General features: G+C 37.3%; 1 protein-coding gene and 2 pseudogenes across 12 annotated transcripts in view; 2 read left to right on the plus strand and 1 right to left on the minus strand.

The window, feature by feature from the left end:
- HERC1 (HECT and RLD domain containing E3 ubiquitin protein ligase family member 1) overlaps positions 1-25,665 on the minus strand; it is a 291,819-nt gene that overhangs the window by 38,689 nt on the left and 227,465 nt on the right. For all 12 annotated transcript variants that reach the window (XM_077128149.1, XM_077128154.1, XM_077128157.1 and 9 more), the window contains 3 exons: positions 9,474-9,648; positions 374-644; positions 32-245 (listed from right to left, as the gene is read on the minus strand). In XM_077128149.1, coding sequence (XP_076984264.1) covers positions 32-245; positions 374-644; positions 9,474-9,648 — 660 coding nt within the window. The remainder of the gene's footprint in view (positions 1-31; positions 246-373; positions 645-9,473; positions 9,649-25,665) is intronic.
- Positions 2,759-3,613, plus strand: LOC143656229 (armadillo repeat-containing protein 1 pseudogene; annotated as a pseudogene).
- On the plus strand, positions 12,878-13,932 carry LOC143656227 (guanine nucleotide-binding protein G(i) subunit alpha-3 pseudogene; annotated as a pseudogene).

The raw sequence follows: 25,665 nt of genomic DNA on the forward strand, positions 1-25,665 counted from the left end.
CAACTATATATTAAAGTAGTATGAAACTTACCTTTCTTTTCAACTTCTGACTTATCATAGTTGGGTCTCAGTTTGGCCCCTTTGTCTGCTAGTAATGCCACAAGGGCCTGGGTTACAACAAAGTTTGGGGATGTTACAAGCTTATTCTCTTCAGCAATTCCTCGGAGAAAGCTGGGTAGAAACTTTCGTTGAATTGGATCATCAACTGTGGTTAGATTCACACCTGTTGCAGCAGAAATCAAGTTCTAAAGAGGAATTAGAACAAACAGGTTTAATTTTTATGTATAATTCTGAACAAAGAGTAGACAATTCCACTTCAAAAATTCAGTCAGAAATAAGCAATGTAAAAGGAAAAACACTGAAACTAGCTTACCTGTGTGCACAACTGTACCAGAAGTTTTGCAGCACTAGGGGTGTTCGATGCCAGACATCCCACTGCCGTGCTCAGATAGGCCAGACAAGAGATGGGCTTGTTGGCCTTGTTGTGCCCACCTCGTGAGCGTTCTGAGGAGCTCGCAATGGCAGAAGGGCTAGTAGAGAGGCCAGCTCTCCCGGCTGCAGCCAAGCACATTAATCGAACTAGTGTTCTGATATCTGTCAGCCCCAGAGACTCAAGACCAGCAGCCAGACTACAACTAGAACCACTGCCAAGAAAGGAAAACATTCAGATAGATAAAGATAAAGAAAATAGATTTCTGAAGGGACTATCTGGAGACCCATATATGACCCATGATACTAACAACCAGAATAAAAAGCAAGTATACTATCACTAGTATATGCCAAAATATAAACAAGTTGGGAGCTATTATCAAAACTTTTTTTTTTCATTTTAATAAACACTGACATTTACTTGAAGTATAATTGAATTACCAAAGTATAGTAACATACAGGAATGTTCACAAGTCATAAATTGTCACAAACTGAACAAACCCATGTAACCACCCAGACCAAGAAACAGAATGTTGCCAGACCCCAGAAGCCCACCTCAGTCACTAGCCTCCCAAAGTAACCATTCTCCTGAATTCTATAGCCATAAATTAGTTTTGCTAGTTTTTGAACCTTATATAAATGGAATAGTGAAGTATATACTCTTGTCTCTGGCTTATCTTATCTGACATTATATTTGCAAGATTCAACCATGCTGTTGCATTATAGCAGTAGTTTATTCATTTTCATTGATGTACAAACGAAATCCACCACAAGTTGTTTACCCATACAGATTGACAATTAGGTGGTTTCAAGCTTGGGGTTATAATGAACAGTACTTCAACGAACATTCTTGAATATGCCTTTCAGTGCACATATGTAAGCATTTCTGTTGGATACATGTCCAGAATTAGATTACCAGATGTTAGGGTTTGTTTATGTTCAACTTTAGCTGATACTACTGAACAGTTTTCCACAGTAGTTATATCAATTTATTCACTCACCAGCAGTGGATGAGGGTTCCAGTTGTTCTACATCCTCTCCCTTCCTTTCCCCACCCTTTATTTCCCAACCATTAATTTCAGCCATTCTGATGGGTATGTAGCAGTATCTGTCTGTGGTTCTAATTTTAATTTCTCTGAAGATTCATGAAGTTGACTACCTTTTCATGTTTATTGGCCACTGAAGAATCTCATTTGTGGGCACTTCTAATTGCATATATATATATTTTTTGACATGGGCAGGTACCGGGAAACAAACCCGGGTCCTCTGGCATTGCAGGCAAGCATTCTTGCCTGCTGAGCCACCGTGGCCCGCACACTTCTAACTGCATTTTGCCCACTTTTCTTTTGGGTTTCCTATCTTTTTTTCTATTGATTTATAGGAATTCTTAACATATTCTGTTGGTTATACACATGGCTAATATATTCTCCAACTCTGTGGCTTGCCTTTTTACTTTCTTAATGCTGAATAAAAGTTCTTTACTTTCTCCTGAATGGTCACACGACCTCTATAGTTCTACCATTTTCAACATACTCACTGCTTGGAGACCTCTAAGGACGGATAGCAAATCCACAACTAATACTAAGTATGCGAGCTTAAACACCCGGTTCAGGATTTTGTGAACTATGCTAAGGCAACCCAAGTTCTTAGTAAGAACTATAACTTGGTAAGAACTAACAGTGCTCTCAGATCTAGGAGAGATCTCAAATGGCATTCAAAAGTCCTTTACCCTCTAGATTAATATGGGACCTCCAGCCTTTTCTCCCAGTCTCTTGAAAGCTACTCACCCAGGCTACTGTAGAGTCTGAAAACCAAGTGATACAAACAATATAATGTTTAGCCTTAGGAAGAGAAGGATAAAGATGTGAGAGATGTCTTTATATATTTGAAGACTGTTGTTATGTGGAAGGAATAACTTGTTCTATATTATTTCAAGGATAAAACCAAGTGAAAATTTTTTAACTCACATTTTTTCACAACTAGACCTGCCAAATAATAGAACAGGACACCTGTGGTGATTTGAAGCTGTATGTACCCCAGAAAAAGATGTTCTTAAATTTAATCCATTCCTGTGGGTGTGAATCCATTGTTAGTAAGACCTTTTGATGAGGTTGCTTCAGTTAAAAAAAGTGTGGCCCAGACTTTTCTCTTTGGTTTAGTCCAGTTGTTTGTGCTACCAGGCCACGACTGCGAGCCAAGGGGCCTGCTCCACATGTCTGGGTCCCTCTACTTTGCCTACTGGTGTGAGTTTGATGGTGAGCCAGACTCTGGACTCCTAAGGACATGTAGCAAATTTAAGAAGATTTTATTCAAGAGTATGGCATGAAAGATGAATTCTTCCTCCTCCACCATGAATGAAGAACTTGATGCTCTATCAGTAGCCAACCAGCTTCGGGATCTAGTTGTCGACCCATTAAACAGAAGAGCCATTGTTCAGAATCAGGGAGGTCTGCCTGGCCTTATTTTATTTATGGACCATCCCTGTCCTTCTGTTGTCTGCTCAGCTTTGCTCACTCTTCAATATTTGGCAGAATAATTTGCTAACAGAGAAAAAAATGAAAGAAGAACTGGGTATAATGTTAAGCTAACAAAATGTTATACAGAAGACTATAACTCCAGGAGAAACAAAACTGCTAGCCTCTGAAATCCATGACATTCTTCAATTCTCCAACATGGCAGTGGTAAAAGTTTCAATGACGTGAATTCACATCAAAGGAAAGCTCAGTTTTTTCTGGGAATTACAAACAAATTGACAAAACAGTGGTTTTGCCTACAGACAGCCTTGATACATCTTGGAGAAATCTATGTGAAGAGCCTTGTTAAAAATTAAAGGAGTTGTAAGCTTTACTTTTCAAATGGCTGTTTGGAGATTTGTGGTACAAATCTATCAAGATTTGAAAGCAAAGGTTTTGGTATTAGGGATAGCATCAACAAAGGTTATGAAAGCACAACAAGTTGTGAAAAGTGAGAGTGGAGAAAAGAAGCTGGTCTCCTTCCATGATACCCCTGTGGAAGCACATCAAAAACAGACCTGCCAGCCTCCATACCACCTTTCTGAGGATGAGAATCCCATGAAGGAAAAAGATAAAGCCGTGTCCCGGGCTGCCTCACATCCAGAAGGTAGAACCAGCTGGTTGAGCACAGCTGCAAACTTTTTATCCAGATCATTTTACTGGTGACTTAAATTTGGGGCTCAAGGACTGTGAATCAACATGGGGCCAGCTTCTGATAGTGTGGTGAACTGTCAAGTGCAATTTGCAGAAAGTTATCATGAAGTTTTTAGATTACATGATTCCATATGCTCCATTTTCCATTTTATTGGATATTTTGCCCCCACTAAGTGATAAAATTGGCAGAGGCTATAGGCAGAATTGTTTATTTACAAAGGGTTTTGTTTTCCTTCGTTTTTTGCCTCATATTTGTTTTTATCATATGGGCCCACTGTTAAAACCAAACGTGTATGTGAAGCTTTACATTTTATTTTACGTGAAGCATGTGATTAGGAAAACTAATTTTCTTAAGCTTCAGGGACTTGCTGAAGAGAGGTTTTTTTTAGCTCAAATTATACATGATTACTGACCTTTTTTTTCCTTCATGAAAGAGACTTGGTTTGGTACTCTTCATTGAAAATCAATAGAAAACATTTCTTATTACCCTACTTGTGTGCCTTTTTTCATTTTGCCAACCATATTCATAGAAAGGACATTGCTAAGAACATTTTGTAAATTAAAATATATCATTTTAACATAGCATTTCCCTAAAAGATAACTACTATACAAAAGCTTTGCAATCTGATTTTGTTTTCATTTAAATCAGAGTAACACAAAATCAGCTGAGAAGAAGGAAATGTATAACACCAAAGAGTTTTTGAGACTCTCTATTTCAATGTGACCAAATTTGGTTCTAGTTGACTGCCATTAGGTTTAGTTTACATATCAGCTCTTGAAAGTTACATCGCGCATGATATTGCGTGCAGCTGTACATGGCTTCTAGGCCTTTCTTTGTGATTACACACTATTCTCTACTAGAAGAAATAACAGGAGTAAAGAACTGACAAAGTTGAAAACAAACTGAATGTACAGTACCACTTTGAACTTCAAAACATTTGCCTGGCAGAAGCCTATTTATTCAGTTAGGTGTTTTCTCATACTGCCTTTTTGTGAGTTTATCATGAAAATGTTGCAGTGGTCTTGAATAAAGAAGATCCAAGTTATTGATTACAAAGAAATAAAGCCAACATTGGTCACTTTATCTTGTTTTTCACGTCCAGTCAGAAAAAAAGAACTTCAATGAAGCTAAGATTGATAGATATAGATAGATAGATAGATAGATAGATAGATAGATAGATAGATAGACAGACAGACAGATAGATAAATAGACAGATAGATAGATAAATAGATATTTTGGGGGAGATAAGAGCTAATTCCATGTATGCAGTGCTTTCTTAAATTTCTTAAATATTTGGCACTAAAAATATGTTTTTTGAAGTGCAGCTAAATCCAGGTAAATTTTTTTTTTTTTTTTTAAATAACCCTAGCTCTCTTTATTTTTTTTTTTTTACATGGCAGGCACCGGGAATTGAACCTGGGACCTCTGGCATGCAGGCAAGCGTTCTTGCCGCTGAGCCACTGTGGCCCGCCCTCCAGGTAAATGTTAATGCTAGTATGATTAAAACTGAAAGAAAGAAACTGAAATTCTTTTTCATCAACTTGTAAAGCTGCTATTTTACTACTTGGAGAATGTGAAGTGAAAAATTGAACCCCTTCAAGGGTTTCTTTGTGTTTTCATTGCTTCTCTTTGAGAGAAAATTAAAAGCACCTAGTATATTGGGGAAAAACTATTATAAAATACCATTATCAATGACAGTCACTAACATTAGTGTTAGTTCACTAACATGGCGAGCTTCTAGAAGGAGGGGTATAGACTGAGAAGAATACTTGCAGACCAAGAGTTTGTTTATACTTTTTCCTGTGTCTAGGCTCTGATTCAGGTGACATGCACAAACTGAAAATACAAGCTCTTTGGGGCACATATTGCTTTAAATGCATAATAAAATTTACTGCTAGAACAGGATGTGTTGAAAAAAGAAAACAAAACCACCTCCTATTACCACTAAGGCAAAGTTTTCTGTTCTAACAAGTTCATATTTTATTTTGCATTGCACACATCTATTTATGTAAAAAACTACCTCCCTCTGGTAATAATGGCTCAGTACGGAGTAGGTCTTAACAGTTTGGTGTTTGTGTGTTCTAAGTGTTCTTTTATTGCAGGTGTAGTAGAACAATTAAGGCAAATGTAAAGTAGTTTTTCGAAATATATTGTAAAAAATAAAAAGTAACAATTAAAATCTGGAAAAAAAAATAGAAGGTGTGGTCCACCTCAATCAGGCTAGACTTAATCCTATTACTAGCAGCCTTTATAAGGGGAATGAAATTCAGACACACAGAGAGAAATCCACAGGAAGTAAGAGGCTGAACATCAATAGAATCCAGAAAAGAAGGGAGAGACCATGTACCTTGCCATGTGACAAGGGAGCCAAGGATCGTTGGCAGCCAGTCCCAGAATACCAGTCTTAAGGGAGAAAGTACCACCCTGACAATGCCTTGATTTGGACTTTCATTTAGCCTTAAAAGCAAAAGCTAATAAATTTCCATTGTTTAAGCAAAAAAAAAAAAAGTTCTTTATTTTAATGTAGCTCAATTTATTAATCATTTCATTTATGCTATGTACCTTTCGTGACTTGCTTAAGAAATCTCTGCTATCCCAAAATCAAGAATATATTCTTTTATTACCTTCTAAAAGCTATTTTTTTTTAATTTTTAAAATATTTTTATTGAAATGTCTTCACACACATATATAATCAATGGCTTACAATATCATCACATAGTTGTATATTCATCATGATGATCATTTTTAGGACATTTGCATCACTTCACATAAAGAAATAAAAAGAAAAAAGAAAAAAACTCATATACTTCATACACCTTACCCCTTCCTCTCACTGACCACTACTATTTCAATCAAACCCAGCTTTTTTTTTTTAACCACTTATACCCATCCCCAATTATATATTTATTTGTATCCTTATTTTTTTTACTCAACTGTCCATACCCTGGATAAAAGCAGAATCAGACAAAAGGTTTTCACAATCACACAGTCACACTGTAAAAGCTATATAGTTTTACAATTATCTTCAAAAATCAAGGCTACTGGGATTGAATAATGATAGAGCTTTCACAATGTGACTGTATGATTATGAAAACCTTGTGTCTGATGCTCCTTTTATCTACCTTGTCAACAAACAAGTAGAACATATGGAACAAAATAAATAATAGGGGGAACAAATGCTAAAATAAATTTAGTTTGAAATGCTAGTGATCGATGAAAGCGAGGGGTAAGGGGCATGGTAGGTATAATCTTTTTTTTTTCTTTTCTGCTTTCGTTTTATTTCTTTTTCTATTATCTTTTTATTTCTTTTTCTGAATTGATTCAAATGTTTTAAGAAATGATGAATATGCAATTAAGTGATGATATTGTGAATTACTGATTATATATGTTGGTGTTTTATTTGGTTTGTTAAATTTTTTTAATTAATAAATAAATTTTAAAAAAAATCAAGGCTACTGGAATACAGCTCAACAGTTCCAGGTACTTTCCTCTAGTCATTCCAATACACCCATAAACTAAAAAGGGTATCTATATAATGCATAAGAATAACCTCCAGGATGACCTCTCGACTCCGTTTGAAATCTCTTAGCCAGTCAAACTTTATTTTGTCTCACTTCTCTCTTCTCCCTTTTGGTCAAGAAGGCTTTCTCAATCCCATGATGCCAGTCCTGGCTCATCCCTGGGAGTCACGTCCCAAATTGTCAGGGAGATTTACACCCCTGGAAGTCATGTCCCACATAGCAGGGGGGTAGGGTGGTGCTGTGAGTTCACCTGCCAAGTCGGCTTAGAGAGAGAGGCCACATCTGAGCAACAAAAGAGGTTCTCTGGGGGTGACTCTTAGGCATAACTATAAGTAGGCTTAGCTTCTCTTTTGCGAGAATAAGTTTCATAGGGGCAAGACCCATGAGAGAGGGCTCAGCCTGTAGAATTGGTTGTCCCTACTGCTTGTGAGACTATCAGGAATTCCCCAAATGGAAAAGCTGAATATCTTCTCCTTTCTCCCCAGTCCCCCAAGGGGACAGTTTTAGTCTGCAAGCTGCCAGAATGCAATATAACAGAAACTGAATGACTTTTGAAAAGAGGAATTTATTAAGTTGCAAATTTGCAATTATAAGCCTGTGAAAATGTCCAAATGAAGGCATGGCTATGAAAACGCCCAATCAAAGGCATCCAGGGAATGATATCTTGATTCAAGAAGGCCAATGATGTTCAGGGTTTCTTTCTCAACTGGAAAGGTACATGGCAAACATGGCAACATCTGGCAGCTTTATCTCCAGGCTTCTTATTTCATGAAGCTCCCCTGGGGGCGTTTTCCTTCTTCATTTCCAAAGTTCTCTGGGTGCTTGGGCTCTAAAACTTTTTCCAAAATGGTTCCCTCTTAAAGGGCTCCAGCAAGCAACCCCACCTCGAAAGGATGGAGACTCATCTCCATGGAAACCATCTAATCAAAAGTCACCACCCACTACTGGGTGGGTCATATCTCCATAGAATCAATCAAGAAATTCCCACTAAGCAATATTCAATGAGGATTAAAGAACTTGGCTTTTCTGAGGTACACAACAGATTCAAATGGCACAGGAACTTTGCAAATACTTTTTTATTCTCTACTTAAATTACTCTGGGATATATTCAGACATCACACCAACCTGTACAAATCAACAAGATCTCACACCCTATTCAAGATTCCAGTAATTATGGTGTTTGAATAAACTGACCATCCAAGTTAAATTAGATAATGTACTACCTAAAATATAAATTTTGCCACAAATAAATATCTCTCCATTTAGTTTCACATAGAAGTTGAAGGTTTAAAATGTGGACCATACCATCCTTTACCCTGTATTCTGATTGACCTTAATCCTATCCAGATCAGCTTTATTCATATCTCTTGTCAAAGTCTGATCACTTTTTCAACTTTTTTAACAGTTGCTGTATGAGTCTACAAGCTTTATTGATTTACCTTTCATATTTATATTTAAAGTCTACTTGGAATTATTTGCTTTAGATAGTGTAAGGCTAGGGCCAAGATTCTTTTATTTATTTATTTTTTTCCTATATAGATAGCTATTTGATTTAGTCCCAATTATTGAAAAGGACTTCATTTTTCCATTTCTGTGTGGTGTAAACCACTGTCATAAATTAAGTCATAAATCAAGCATCTCTCTCATATACATAGAGTGTCAGTTTCTGTACTCTTTTTCTTCACTTGCCTATTTGCCTATCTTTAAGTCAATAACCCAAGATTTATGTAACATTTATTCTGAATTTTTCTTTTAGTGCCATTTTGCCTTCACTGAATTGCTGTTAAATGTCCCTGCTTCACCATTTCTTAAACTGATGTCTTTTAGGCATTCATGGCTCTCTTCCTTTTTCATTTGGCATGGGCAGGCTTCAGGAATCAAACCCAGGTCTCTGGCATGGCAGGTGAGAATTCTGCCACTGAGCCACCATTGTACTGCTCTCTCTTGCTTTTTTATCTATTACACACCACAGAATGAACAAGACCAAGTCCAAGTCATGGGATTTGCAGCTTGATTTGGCTCAACAGTTGGTCAATTTTGCAGGAAAAAATACATTTTGGCCTTTTATTTTTAACCCCTATCAAATGAATAAATGAACTTAATTTCCATTTCAGATCATGAAATAAAATGTATGCAGTTTACCCAGTTACTACACTGGTATTATTTCCACCTAAAAAGAGACAAGTATTAACTGAATAAGTGATCAGATGAATGAATAACACTGATGACAATGTCTAAATCAACAGAAATTATTCAAGTTTCTATAAATTTTCACTCCTCCAAACAATACCCAGACATCTGTCTAATATATGCTAGAAGTCGGCCTGGAATCATTTGACACAAAAATACACTTACCTGACTGAGAGGAGAGACAGTGCTCTCATGACCATGGTTCTGGCCAGAAGGACCTGAGCGGCTGCAGTCACTCTTCTTAGAGCTACCACCCGGTCATGAGGGTTTGCTAGGGCAGCTGCTTGTTCACCTAATGTTATTCTTCCAGAGGAACTCTTTTCTACAGAACCATGGCAACCTGAAAAACATGAAATTTTGTTCAGTTCTCAACAAGCTAATTAAAAAAAAAAAAAAAAAAAAAAAACAGAAAGATTACCAAAAGATTTTCCCATTCTTTCTAGCTTCCATGATGCAAGAAAACATAGCGTGTTTTACTGATCTGGAACCCTTTCATACAGAAAATTTCAGTCAACAGTCGTAGGAGAAGTATTTAAAATGTTTTGAAGAATATTGGTTATCTCATAGGACATAGAATTATGAAGTCCCAGGCCTCTACCACATCAGAGTCCTTTGGTGGTTTCTGAGAGATGGATGACAACCCAGATTCTGAATCAGACCAGCCTGGGTTTAATTTCAGTTCCTCCACTTTCTAGTTATAGATCCTTAGACAAATCTGACCCTCAGTTTCCTTATCTGCAAAATGGGGATAACGATACATACACTTTGCAGGTCTAATGAAATGACTGAAAGAAACAACGATGCCACTGCTTGACCTTAAGGAAACAATACCTGGGAGATATGATTACCAATCAAATCACAATTAGTTGAATGTCAGGCATTAGGTAACCATCCCTTGCTAATATCAAGAAAAGTGACAAGTGTTTCTCAGAGATGCTTCAAGGGGGCTGTCAGGCTGATGCTGGCTTCTCTGGTTTCATCTGCAATTCCAATCTCACGTTTTTTCTGGTTTTAAAGTAATTTTGATCTGTGGCGTATTAGATTATTACATAATAATACTCTTATTAGAGAGTACTAAGTGATTAATGTTAAATTTATTAGGAGTGGTAACAGTATGATGGTTACATAAGGAAAGTCCTAATATTTCAGATACATGTGTAATAATTTAGGGATGAAATGATAAGGTGCCAGAGATTTGCTTTTAAAAAGTTGGGGGAAAAAGAAAGAAGGGAAAAGTATAGATGGCAAAATGCTGATAACTATTGAATTAGGGATTCTTATCATTATGCCATTCATTCAGAGCAGTTCATTATATCATTCTTTCATTTTCACAAATCTCTTGTAAATAGAAACTATCATTTAAGATCATCTGTTTTCAAATTTTCTGAAGCTGTTGGAAAGGTGATGAGGTCCATTAAATTCAGAATCCAATAAACACAGGTTTAAATCTCAGCTCTACTCTATGCTAGCCAAACTCTGATTATAATAGTCATCATTTTGCAGGACTGTAAAAAGGATTAACTGAAGAAATGCAAGTAAAACTTTTAGTGCAGTGACTGTCATATAGAAAAGTCTCGATTACTATGGTTGCTTCTTAAAATAATTATCATTATTAGATTAAATGAGCCTACCAGAGGTGGTGTTATTTTGCTACCTCTAGAACAGCAGTGGTGTGTTGTCCTCACTGCTCTCTATTGAAAGGATCCATTCTACAGAAACACCTGCTGAACTCACTTGCTGAGGAGTAGGCTGCACATACCTGAGGGGTTACACAACATGAATCCCAGCAGAACTTCCATGTGCTTTATATTTTTCTCTTTTACTTTCTAATCTCCATTTTTTGGTGTTTTATGATGTACATATTAGTTCATCAGTGCATATTTATAATTTGTATGATATTTATAGATATACCAATTACATATTAGTTCATCAGTGCATATTTATAATACACATGATATTTATAGATACATCTAAATTGGGGGGGTTAACAACTTTTATTGATGTGATGCTAATGTATCAAGTTTGGAAAGTAGTGTCTTCCTTATGAATTCTCTCAGACTCAAAATCACAAAAAGCTACACTTGTCCCAAATAATTGATTAGTTCTTTCTAATGAACACAATCATTTCTGTAACAGAATGCCTTTCTTTCTTGGCTTTAGCTGCTAGGAACCTCAGAGGCAAATTTGGCACTCAGTTCTATCTACAGAATGCCTGTCCTTGGCACTGAGAGGGCTGTGCTTAGAGCCCAGGCTCTGGAGACACACTGCCTGGGATCCAGTCCTGCTTACCACCTGTGTGAACTTAGGCAAACTAACTAACCTCACTGTGCTTCATTCTGTTTTCTCATTTTATGGTGATTATAATAATTACCTTATAGGATTATTATGAAGACTAAATGAGAATGATGCATGTAAAACAAAACAGTGCTTGGAACTCAAATATTAAAAAAGAAAACAATCATAGGGGAAATTTTCTTCTAAATAATTTTTATATTTGGTTCATTTTGTTCATGTACCACTTTCATTGAAATAAATAGATATAGGAAAAAAATAGTTTAAAAATATGCTTTTGGACACACCAAAGGGCTGAGTCACCAATACTGCCTTCTTTTTAATGTTGAGCAGCCAGGGCAGGTCACATGGCTCAGTGGCAGAGTGTTTTACACCTGCCATGCCGGAGATCTAGGTTCGGTTCCCGGTGCCTGCCCATGTATAAGTAAATAAATAAATAATAATGTTGAGAAGCCAAAAAGTCATGGTTTATTATATCTTTTGTATCTCAGGAAACAAAACAGCTAGAATCAAGGTAATGAAATGCTGGAAGTTCTACCCTGATTCTTTTTTATTATTTTTTTTAATTAGAGGAGTCATAAGTTTACAGAAAAATCATGCATAAAATAGAATCCCCATATATACCACCCTATTATTAACATCCTGCATTACTGTGGTACATTTGTTACAAGTGATTACAGATCATTTTTACAATTGTTCTATTAACTATAGTTCAACATTAACAATAAGGTTCGCTGTTCATGTTGTATGGCTCTACGTTTTTTGTTTTTTCATTTTTATACTAGTAACATACATACAACCTAGGAATTTCCCATTTTAATCATATTCACATAAATGATTCAGTGCTGTTAATTATGTTCACAGTTTTGTGCTACCACCATTCTTTACCAAAACTTTATGATCAATCCAAACAGAAACTATAATTTAAGTATTAACTCTTTATTCCATACTCCCACCCTGTCCCCCAGCACCTGTGTCAAAAAATTGGTTGACAATACCACTCAAAATTCTAACAACCTACTTTGAAGATTTGGTAAAGCTAGTTATCAAATTCATTTTTCAGGGGGAAAGAGACCTTAGAGAGCTAAAAATATCCTAAAAAAGAAGTGGGAGGATTAATGTTTCCTGATTTTAAAATGTATTACAAAGCCACAGTGGTCAAAACAGCATGGAACTAAGAGAGGGCTTCCACCCAGCAGCAGATGCTGTCTCTGCCACTCAAGCCACAGTCACCATGGTGAATATGCCCAGGCCCAGTCCCCTCTTCCACCGCTGCCATGGGCTGCATGTTGAGAGCCAAAGACAAGGCCGCTTGTGGAATGGAACAAGATGATTGACTACAACTTGAGAAAGGCCAGGGGAAATGCAGCCAAAGAACTGAAGCTGCTGCTACTGGAGGTTGGAGAATCTGATAAAAGCACCATCATAAAAAGATGAAAATCATTCATGAGGATGGCTATTCAGAGGAAGAATGTAAACAACATAAAGTAGTTGTCTACAGCAATACTACACAGTCTATCATTGCAATCACAAGAATCATGGGACCACCTAAATATGGACTTTGTGGGATCTGCTAGAGTAGATAATGTCTGGCAATTATTTGTTTTAGCTGACAGTGCTGAAGAAGGAGTCATGACTTCAGAACTAGCAGGAGTGATTAAATGGTTATGGCAAGATGGTGGGGTGCAAGCTCGCTTCAAGAGATCAAGGGAATATTAACTCAATGATTCTGTTTCATATTACCTAAATGGTTTGGATAGAATATCTCAAATCAATTATATTCCAACCCAGCAAGATGTCCTGCAGACAAAAGTGAAGACCACAGGCACTGTGGAAACGCATTTCATTTTCAAAGACCTGTACTTCAAAATGTTTGATGTAGGTAGCCAAAGATCAGAACAAAAAAAAGTAGATTCACTGTTTTGAGAGAGTGATAGCAATTATCACTCAGTGATTATCATTCAGTGATTATGACCTTGTTCTTGCTAAGAATGAGGAGATAAACAGAACACACAAAGCATGAAACTGAGGGCATTTGTAAAAACAAATGGTTTACAGACCCTTCAATCATTCTCTTCCTCAATGAAAATGATCTTTTTGAGGGGGGAAAAAAAAGCATAGTCAACTAATTATCTACTATCCAGAATACACAGATTCCAATACATACAAAGAGGCAGCTGCTTACATTCAGTGCCGATCTGAACACAAGAAAAGACACCAAGGAGATCTATATCTGCTTCACTGTGCCACAGACACCAAGAATGTGCAGGGGTTTTTTGATGTTGTTACTGATGCTATCATTAAAAACAACTTAAGGGAATGTGGACTTTAGTAAACGTTATTATAATGTGGAGTGTTGAGACCAGACTTCTTTTGCTATCTTGTGGGGCAGCTGCAAGCATGAATGGGACCAGGGGAATGGCAGTAGCACGCAGAATCTTAGCATTCTTTAGCACAGTCTAATGTATTAGGGAACTTTAAGCTGACATGAGATGCTAAAGTCAGACATTGGAATTGGAGCACCTGTAAAGCATGATTCAATCATCACCTCCTTTGTTAAAAAGGAGGAAAAAAAGTAAGTTACATATTAAAGTTCTGGCATGCAGTACCTCAACTTCATGTCTGCTTTAAACATTTGAGATAATGAAATTCAGGTGATATCCTGATGATTGAATCATGCTTTACAGAAGAAAAACAGCAAAAGAAGTCTGGTCTTAGGAGATGAAGAAGGAAAATGCCTCCCAGAGAGCTTCATGAAACAGGAAGCCAGGAGAGAAAACTAGCAGATCACGCCGTGTTTGCCATGTGCCCTTCCAGCTAAGAGAGAAACCGTGATTGTGTTTGCCATGTGCCTTCTCACTTGAAAAAGAAACCCTGAACTTTATCGGCCTTCTTGAACCAAAGTATCTTTCCCTGGATACCTTTGATTGGACATTTCTATAGACTTGTTGTAATTGGGACATTTTCTTGGCCCTAGAACTATAAACTAGCAACTTACTAAATTCCCCTTTTTAAAAGCCATTCCATTTCTGGTATATTGCATTCTAGCAGTGAGATAACTAGAACAGGTAGTAACTTTTAGTCAGTAAGCACTTTTACTGAAACTATTGCATTTAGGAAATTTTTCCACTTTGTCATGTATACAGATTTTTTATTTTTATTTTATTTTTATTTTTTTACATGGGCAGGCACCAGGAATCGAACCCAGGTCCTCTGGCATGGCAGGCAAGCATTCTTGCCTGCTGAGCCACGGTGGCCTGCCCATGTGTACAGATTTTAATCTGTTATAGTTGGCAGCGATATTAAGATGGTGAGAAAAGTAGAAAACACACACACACACATAACAGCACGGTACTGGCACAAAGACAGAAGTACCAACTCAACAAAAGAACAAACAACCCAATTATAAAATGGGCTAAAGATACGAATAGACATTTTTCCAAAAAGCAAATAAAGAAGGCTAAAAAAGCACATGAAGAGATACTCACTATTAGCTTATAAGGGAAATGCAGATCAAGACTACAATGAGATATCACCTCACACCTACATGAATGGCTGCTATTAAAAAAGAAACTACAAATGTTAGAGAGGTGGAGACATTGGAACACTTATGCATGCTGGTGGGAATGTATATAATGGTACAGCCACCATGGAAGACAGTTTTATGGTTCCATAGAAAACTAAATGTTGAGTTGCCCTATGATCCAGAAATACTACTACTTGGTAAATGCCCAGAAGAGCTGAAAGCAGTGATACAAACAGACATATACATACCGATGTTCACAGCAGCATTATTCACTATTGACAAAAGATGGAAACAATCCAAGTGCCCATCAACAGATGAGTGGGTAAACAAAATGTGGTATATACATATGATGGGATATTATGCAGCAGTAAGATGAAATGAACATATGACAACATGTATAAACCTTGAGGACATAATACTGAGTGAAATAAGCCAGACACAAAAGGATATATACTGTATGATTTCACTATTACGACCTTGGTAAACATAAACTCAGAGACTTATAATACAGAGTATAAGGGAACCAAGAGATACGCAGAAATTAGAGATGGATGAACAGTTAGCCAAGGAGGTTGAACTTACATGTAAGGGAATGGACAGAAGTAAAGGTTGTTCATTAGTGGGTTGTAAATACTATTACCATATTGAAGGCGAACATGATTGAAAAGGGTTATAGTAAGCCACTGATTAACAACTACAAATATAAATAAGTTCTTGAATGAACTACTTCAAAGGTATGAATCTTGTTTAAATAGTAAATACAGTGTGTTGTAGGGGGAGAACTACTATTGCAGGCTATGGTCTATATTAACAGGAAGACATCAATGGTACCACAGGAATACCAGGGATAAAAAATTGGGGGAGAAGGACAAGAGTTAAGGGATTTTCTATTTGGTGAGGATGTGTTTATCAGTTATTTTGCACTTTGGAGCAATGAAAACTGTCTAAAATTGAGAGTGCTGATGACTGTACAACTAAGTGAAGATAATGTGAGACAGGGAGTGTTGACTGTGGACATTATATATGATGACCAATGGAAGAAGGTAGTTGAAATATATATATTGACCTAGAAGTAGAATGGTGAACTGCAGTGTATACATACGATGGAATATTGTGTGACTACATAAAGGAACAAAGTTGTGAGGCATGCAACAAGGTGAATGAACCTTGGGGACATTATGTGGTGTGAAATAAGCCAGAAATAAAAGAGTGAATATTATATAATCTCTTTTAGAAAACACTTACAAGAAAATTAGCACATAGATTGCAAGCTCTTACAGCAATCACATTTAGTCTGGAGCTGTAAACATTATTTCTAGATTTCAAGATGCTGTGTTATATGTGTACAACCCAGTATCTCCCTGGAACTTCGGGTTCCTTTGTGACACCTAAGACTCAGGTGGAGTTCTGCAGCTCTGAAAGTCGGCATTGCTACACAAAACTGATAAAGAAACCTAAAAAGAGATCAGGCCTCAAATTGAGGTAAGAATGAAGTCGATCTGGTTGGGACCAAGGTAAATGAGAAAACAGGGGTAGGAGGACACTCTGGGTTTTAGAACTTCATTTACCATGTAAGACCAAAGGAAGAGAGGTTCAAGATGTCCAAAACCTAAGTTTCCTATAGCACATACTCTAATTCAACCTGTCTGTATAGCTCATTTAAACAATCCAAGTACATGGAGCCCAAAATGGGAAAAAGAGCTTGTAATTCTGTATAGCTTAATGTAATACCCAGATACATCCCAGAGTATGCTGAGCAGATAATTAAAAAGTATTGGCAAAGTTCCTTGAGGGATAGAAGAAAAACTATAGAACTATTACATTTTATCACCAGGGAAACCTCTGATAATGTCTCAAACATTAGGGATTCCCAAGTCAATAGGCCAAGCCCTTCATCTTGAGGCTTGCTCTTATAAAGCCTATTTTTGCAGTGAAGAAGCTAAGTCTACCTATAGCTATGCCTAAGAGTTACTTCCAGAAAACCCCTTGTTGCTCAGATGTGGCCTCTCTCCCTCTAAGCCCAACTTTACAAGTGAAATCATTACCCTCCCCCCTACATGGGACATGACATCCAGGGGTGAAAGTCTCCCAGGCAACATGGGACATGACCCTGAGGGATGAGCCTGGCTTTCTTGACCAAAAGGTGGAAAAGAATGTAACCAAATAAGGTATCAGTGGCTAAGAGAGTTCAAACAGAGTCAAGAGGCTATTCTGGAAGCTACTGTTACATTAGCTTCAGCTAGATACTGCTAATTACCAGGGTTTGCCAACCCCTACCCAAAACCATTCCTGTCAACGCTAAAGAACACTTAGGGCTCTATCTGAGATTCTACAAATTTTCATGCATTAAAATTATTTTCCAGATCCGTTCTGTCATGGTCAGGTTCATGTGTCAACTTGGCCAGGTGGTAGTACTTGTTTGTCTGGTTGGGCAATTGCTGACCTGTTTGTTGCTTTGAGGACATTTCATAGAATTAAATCATGATCACGTCAGCTGCATCCACAGCTGATTCCATTTGTAATCAGCCAAGGGGAGTATCTTCTGTAATAACTGATGCTTAATCTAATCACTGGAAGCCTTTTAAGGAGGATTCAGAAGAGACAGTCTCTCTTTCTGCTTCGGCCAGCGAACCTCTCCTGTGGAGTTTGTCCAGACCTTCCATTGGAGTCATCAGCTTCACAGCCTGCCCTACAGATTTTGGACTGTTCCCACGATTATGTGAGACACTTTTAAAATTTTTATATTTATAGGTATTTGATTCTGTTTCTCTAGAGAACCCTAACTAATACAGGTTCTTAGGCCAGATAAGTCCAAAATGCAGAGAGGCCAGCCTCTCCAAGAACATCAACTAGTTCCATCTCCCGTCTCATACTACTGACAGCCCTTTCCAACATGAAAAAGTTAGAATGGGCATAGCCCAAATATCCCTAAGGATTAGGAGAAGGATCAAAGAAGAAGGGGGATTTATAACAGAGAAGATAGGATTTAACAAATGAGTATGATTGCTGGATCATTATATTGACATTACTTTCAGTCTCCAGTGTCTTGGAACAGCTAGATGGAAAACCTAAAATAGTGCAACTGTAACCCAGATAAAACTCTGAAATTCATTCTATAACTATTTGTTACAGTATACCTTGAAATTTACTGCTTCTCTGTATGTATGTTATATTTCACAATAAAAAGTGTTTTTTAAAAAAAGACAAAGCAGAGAGTGAGGATCAGTTAGATGTGCATGGAATTCCCTGAGAAGAATTTCTGGATACTTCTTATGCCCATCTCCAATGAGATAAATATCCCAAAAGAAAGACAGTATACTCAATTTTGAAATCCAAACACAAGGAAGGCCAAGATGACAGCTTAGTGAGGAGTGGGATTTAGTTCATCCTCCAGAGCAGCTAGTAAATAGCCAGGAACACTACAGAACAATTGCTGGGGCCATATCAGTGACTGGACACACAGCGTACCCCAGTCTGGAAAAGCTGGACCAGCTGCAAGCCCACCCAGAACTGTGAGTTCCCCGAGTGACTGGTGCCTCTCCCCCATAGGATGCTTCCCAGAGGGGAAAGGAAAGAGGCTTCACTAGCAGCAGGGGCTGAGTGCCACCAGCTCCAACTGTGGAATTAATGAACAAATCCTGATTACTAAAATAGGCCCCAGCTCAGCTGAACCTTGAGTAAAAGCTGAGGTTGCTGGTTTTTGCCCAGGCGCAGAGGAAGCAGGGCTGATACAAAAAGAAAAAACAAAAACAAAAACAAAAACAAAAACCAGAAGTCTTTTGGATTGGACGGCACAAAATACCTGAAAGGGTCTGGGCCCTGAAGGAAAGGAGGGGGCACATAGGACCTGGAGACACACAGAGCAACGTACCAACTTAACCTCTTGATTGGTAAACCTGAGGAACGGGGGCCATGCTATGAAAAAGATTTTTTCTTTTATTTTTTGTGGCAGTGTTTCTACCGCTTGACTGCTCACTCTTTGGATAGAGCCACAGTGCTTCTCAGGCTCCAACTGCCCTAGGCAAGGGTAGAATTAAGCTGATTTCAGTGTTTGTCTGGAGCCTGTGCCTTCCCCAGGAGAGGGGTGAGTCCCAGCTAAGGTGGACTCTCTCCCTCAAGGAATTCAGACCCCAAGTTCTGGAAAATTGAAGCAATTAAAGCCAGCCTACAACCTCTCCTCTGTTTAAACCACGCCCCCAGCAGGGAGAGTCTGCTGAAGTTACAGATACCACATCACCTTATGCTGGTGGGACCTGCAGGCAGACAAGTGCACATACCGGGCAGGATAGGAAAATACAGAGTACAGAGGCTTCATAGGAAAGTCTTAAGACAAGCTGGAGCTCATCCTCAGGGAAAACTGATGCAGGTAACTCTTTTCTCCTAAGAGGAGGCCAGTTTGGTCTGGAAAAATCTGACTGGGGTCTGTAATACTTAAGTAGACACTCCGAAGGGAGGGGAAAAATGCACCATACACGCAGGGCAAGAAACAAGAAAACAAGAACTGAAAAACTCTGATCTGTTAAAGAAAACCTAAGCTAGAGGTCTAGAATAGGCTGAACTAAATGTCAAAGAACAGACAGACAACGTAATCCAGCAAGAAAATCCTAGGTAAAAAAAATGAAAACAATCTTCAGAATAAACTAATTTAGGAAATTAAATGCCTAGACACCAGCAAAAAATAATGAATCATACTAAGAAAACTGAAGATATAGTCTAGTCAAAGGAACAAATCCAATGAGATACAGGAGTTGAAACAATTAATCTGGAATGTTCAAACAGACATGGAAAACCTCATCAAAAATCAAATCAATGAATTGAGGGAGGATATAAAGAAGGCAAGGAATGAACAAAAAGAAGAAATCAAAAGACTGAAAAAACAAATCACAGAACTTATGGGAATGAAAGACACAGGAGAAGAAATGAAAAAAGTAGAAGAGATAAAAAAACAACGGAAATTTACAATGTTAGATTTCAAGAGGCAGAATATAGGATAAGTGAACTGGAGGATGGGACATCAGAAATCCAAAAAGCAAAAGAAAATATAGGGAAAAGGATGGGAAAATATGAGCAGGGACTCAGGGAATTGAATGATAACATGAAGCGCATGAATATATATGTTGTGGGTGTCCCAGAAGGAGAAGAGAAGGGAAAAGGAGGAGAAAAACTAAGGGAGGAAATTATCACTGAAAATTTCCCAACTCTTATGAAAGACTTAAAATTACAGATCCAAGAAGTTCAGAGAACCCCAAACAGAATAGATCCAAATAGACATGCCCTAAGATACTTACTAATCAGAACGTCAGATGTCAAAGAAAATGAGAAAATCTTGAAAGCAGCAAGAGAAAAGCAATCCATCACATACAAGGGAAGCTCAATAAGACTATGCGTAGATTTCTCAGCAGAAACCATGAAGGTGAGAAGACAGTGGGATGATATCTTTAAATTACTAAAAGAGAAAAACTGCCAACCAAGAATTCTATATCCAGCAAAACTGTCTTTCAAAAATGAGGGGTAAATTAAAATATTTTCAGACAAGAAATCACTGAGAGAATTTGTGACAAGCAACCGGCTCTGCAAAAAATACTAAAGGGAGCACTACAGACAGATAGGAAAAGACAGGAGAGAGAGGTGAGGAGAAGAGTGTAGAAATGAAGACTATTAGAAAAAGTAAAAAGAAGAAAAAGTAGATATGACATATAAAATCCAAAAGGCAAAAATGGAAGAAGTACTGCCCATACACTGATAACACTAAATGTTAATGGATTAAACTCCCCAATCAAAAGACATACACTGGTAGAATGGATTAAAAAGACAGGATCCCTCGATATGCTATCTGCAGGAAATGCATCTTAGATCCAAAGATAAACATAGGTTGAAAGTGAAAGGTTGGGAAAAGATATTTCATGCAAATAGCAATCAGAAAAGAGCAGGAGTAGCTATACTAATATCCAACAAATTAGACTTCAAATGTAAAACAGTTAAAAGAGACAAAGAAGGACACTATGTATTAACAAAAGGAGCAATCAACAAGAAGACATAACAACCATAAATATTTATGCATCGAGCCAGAATGCTCCAAAATACATGAGGCAAACACTGAAAAGAGAAATAGACACTTCTACCATAATAGTTGGAGACTTCAATTCCCCACTCTCATCAATGGACAGAACATGTAGACAGGATCAATAAAGAAACAGAGAATTTGAATAATACAATAAATGAGCTAGACTTAACAGACATTTATAGAACATTACACCCCACAACAGCAGGATACACCTTTTTATCAAGTGCTCACGGATCATTCTTAAGGACAGACCACACATGCTGGGTCACAAAGCAAGTCTCAATAAACTTAAAAAGATTAAAATAATACAAAACACTTTCTCAGATCATAAAGGAATGAAGTTGGAAATCAATAACAGGCAGAGGGCCAGAAAATTCACAAATATATGGAGGCTCAATAACACACTCTTAAACAACCAGTGAGTCAAGGAAGAAATTACAAGAGAAATCAGTAAATATCTTAAGGCAAATGAAAATGAAAATACAACATATCGAAATCTATGGGATGAAGCAAAGGCAGTACTAAGAGTGAAATTTATTGCCCTAAATGCCTATATCAAAAAAGAAGAGTAAATATCGAGGAATTAACTGTCCATGTGGAAGAACTAGAGAAAGAACAGCAAACTAACCCCAAAGCAAGCAAAAGGAAAGAAATAATGAAGATTAGAGCAGAAATAAGTGAAATTCAGAACATGAAAACAATCAAGAAAATTAACAAAACCAGAAGTTGGTTCTATGAGAAAATCAGTAAGATTGATGGACCCTTAGTGAGGTTGACAGAAAGAAGAGAGAGGATGCAAATAAATAAAATCAGAAATGGAAGAAGAGACATAACCACTAACCTCACAGAAATAAAGGAGGTAATGAGAGGATATTATGAACAACTTTATGCTAACAAACTAGACAATGTAGATGAAATGAACAACTTCCTAGAAAGGCATGAACAACCAACTTGAATTGAGAAGAAATAGACAACCTCAACAAACCAATCACAAGTAATCAGTCATTAAGAAGCTCCCCAAAAAGAAAAGTCCAGGATCAGATGGCTTCACATGTGAATTCTACCAAACATTAGTGTCAATCCTGCTCAAACTCTTCAAAAAAATTGAAGAGGAGGGAAGGCTACCTAACTTATTCTATGAAGTCAAGATCACCCTGATACCAAAGCCAGACAAAGATATTGCAAGAAAAGAAAACTAGAGACCAATCTCTCTAATGAATATAGATGCAAAAATCCTCAACAAAATTCTTGCAAATCAAGTTCAGCAGCACATTAAAACAATTATACACCATGACCAAGTAGGATTCATCCTAAGTATGTAAGGATGGTTCAACATAAGAAAATCAATTAATGTAATACACCATTATCAGCAAATCAAACAAGGAAAACCACATGATCACCTTGATTGATGCAGAAAGGCATTTGACAAAATTCAACATTCTTCCTTGCTGAAAACACTTCAAAGGGTAGGAGTAGAAGAGAACTTTCTCAACATGATAAAGGGAATATATGAAAAACCCACTGCTAGGAAACACTTCAAAGGACAGGAATAGAAGGGAATTTCCTCAACATGATAAAGGGAATATATGAAAAACCCACAGCTAACATCTATCTGCAATGGGAAAAAACTGAAAACTTTCCTCCTAAGATCAGAAACAAAACAAGGATGTCCACTACCACCATTGGTATTTTCAATATTGTACTGGAAGTTCTAGCTAGAGTAATTAGACAAGAAAAAGAAATACAAGGCATCAAAATTGAAAAGGAAAAAGTCAAACTCTCACTGTTTGCAGATGATATGATATTATATGTCAAAAACCCCAAAAAATCTGCAAAACTACTAGAGCTAATAAATGAGTACAGCAAAGTGGCAGGTAACAAGATCAACACTCAAAAATCTGTAGTGTTTCTATACACTAGTAATGAACAATATGAGGGGGAAATCAAGAAAAAAATTCCATTTACAATTGCAACCAAAAAAATAAAATATTTAGGAATAAATTTAACTAAAGATACAAAAGACCTGTACAAAGAAAACAACAAGAAATTGCTAAAGGAAATCACAGAAGACCTAAATAAATGGAATGGTTCAATATAGTTAAGATGTCAATTCTACCTAAATTGATTTACAGATTCAATGCCATATCAATTAAAATACCAAAAAGCTACTTTTCAGAAATACAAAAACCAATAGCCAAATTTATTTGGAAGGGCAGGGTGCCTTGAATAGGTAAAAATATCCTGAGATAGAAAAATGAAGTTGGAGGTCTCACACTACTTGACTTTAAAGCGTATTACAAAGCTACAGTGGTCAAAACAGCATGGTACTAGCATAAAGACAGACAGATACGCTAACCAATGGAATCAAATAAAGCATTCAGATATAGACCCTCTCATCTATGGACAATTGATCTTTGATAAGGCAGTCAAGCCAACTCACCTGGGACAGCACAGTCTCTTCAATAAATGGTGCTTAGAGAACTGGATATCCACATGCAAGAGAATGAAAGAGGATCCATATTTCACACCTCATACAAGAATTAACTCAAAATGGATCAAAGAACTAAACATTAGATCTAAGACCATAAAACTTTAAGAAGAAAATGTAGGAAAATATCTTATAAATCTTTTAAGAGGAGGTGGTTTCCCAGACCTTACACCCAAAGCCCAAGCATTGAAGAAATAAATAAATACATGGGAACTCCTGAAAATTCAACACTTTGTGCATCAAAGAACTTCATCAAGAAAGGTCTAGTACCCAGAATATATAAAGAGATTATTCAACTCAACAACAAAGGACAAACAATCCAATTACAAAATGGGCAAAAGACATGAACAGACACTTCTCAGAAGAGGAAATACAAATGGCAGAAAGGCACATGAAAAGATGTTCAACTTCCCTGGCAACTAGGGAAATGCAAATCAAAACCACAATGAGATATCATCTCACACCCACCAGAATGGCCATTATCAATAAAACAGAAAATGACAAGTGCTAGAGAAGATGTGGAGAAAGAGGCAAACTTATCCACTGTTGGCAGGAGTGTCAAATGGTACAACCGCTGTGGAAGGTAGTTTGGCGGTTCCTCAGGAAGGTAAGTATAGAATTGCCATGTGACCCAGCAATACCATTGCTAGGTATCTACTCAGAGGACATGAGGGCAAGGACACAAATGGACATTTGCACACCAATGTTTATAGCAGCATTATTTACAGTTGCCAAGAGATGGAAACAGCCAAAATATCCATCAACAGATGAGTGGCTAAACAAACTGTGGTATATACATGCGATGGAATATTATGCAGCTGTAAGACAGAATAAAGTTATGAAGTATGTAACAACATGGATGGATCTTAAGGACACCATGCTGAGTGAGATTAGTCAGAAACAAAAGGACAAATACTGTATGATCTCACTGATATGAACTAACATTAGTGAATGAATTTGGAGAATTTCAGTTATGAACAGAGATCATTGGAGATAGAAATAGGGTAGCTATTTGGTAATTGGAACTGAAGGGATACAGATTGTGCAACAGGACTGACTATGAAAATTCAGAAATGGATAGCACAATATTACCTAACTAATACAATAATGTTAGAACACTGAATGAAGCTGAATGTGAGAATGATAGAGGGAGGAGGCCTGGGGGCACAAATGAAATCAGAAGGAAAGATAGACGATAAAGACTGAGATGGTATAATCTAGGAATGCTTAGAGTGTATAATGATAGTGACTAAATGTACAAATTTAAAAACATTTTTGCATGAGGAAGAACAAAGGAATGTCAATACTGCTCGGGTGTTGAAAATTGATGGTAATTCATATTTTAAAACTTTAATAACTTATATGTGAGACTAAAGCAGAAAATGTTTGATACAAAATTTATATTTTGACTAGTGCATTTCCTAATATAACTTATGTAGACAGCTTAAGTGAACACCATAAGTACATGAAAGCTTGAGTAGGGCATGAGATTTTGTAGGTTTGTCCAGAGAGATGCCCCGATAAATCCCAGAGTGATTTGAACAATGAATGAAAAAATATTTGCAAAGTCCCCTTGGGGGAATGGCAAGAAAGGGGGAAAATTCAACTTTCCCAAGTGAAAAATTTCTGATATTCTCACAAGCAGTGGGGACAACCAAAACATTAGGCTGAGCCCTCAATCTTGGGGTTTGTTCTTATGAAACTTAACCCCACAAAGGATAGGCTAAGCCTACTTAAAGTTAGATCTAAGAGTCACCCCTAAGAGAACTTCTTTTGTGGCTCAGATGTGGCCTCTCTCTCTCAGCCAGCACAACATGCAAACTCACTGCCCTCCCCCTCTCTACATGGGACATGACTCCCAGGGGTGTGGACCTTCCTGGCAACATGCCTCAGTAATCCTAGAATGAGCTGGGACTCAGCATCAAGGGATTGAGAAAACCTCGACCAACAGGTGGAAAAGTAAAATGAGACAAAATAAAATGTCAAT

This window comes from Tamandua tetradactyla, chromosome 14 (genome assembly GCF_023851605.1).
Source record: "Tamandua tetradactyla isolate mTamTet1 chromosome 14, mTamTet1.pri, whole genome shotgun sequence".
NCBI classification, from domain to species: Eukaryota; Metazoa; Chordata; class Mammalia; order Pilosa; family Myrmecophagidae; genus Tamandua; species Tamandua tetradactyla.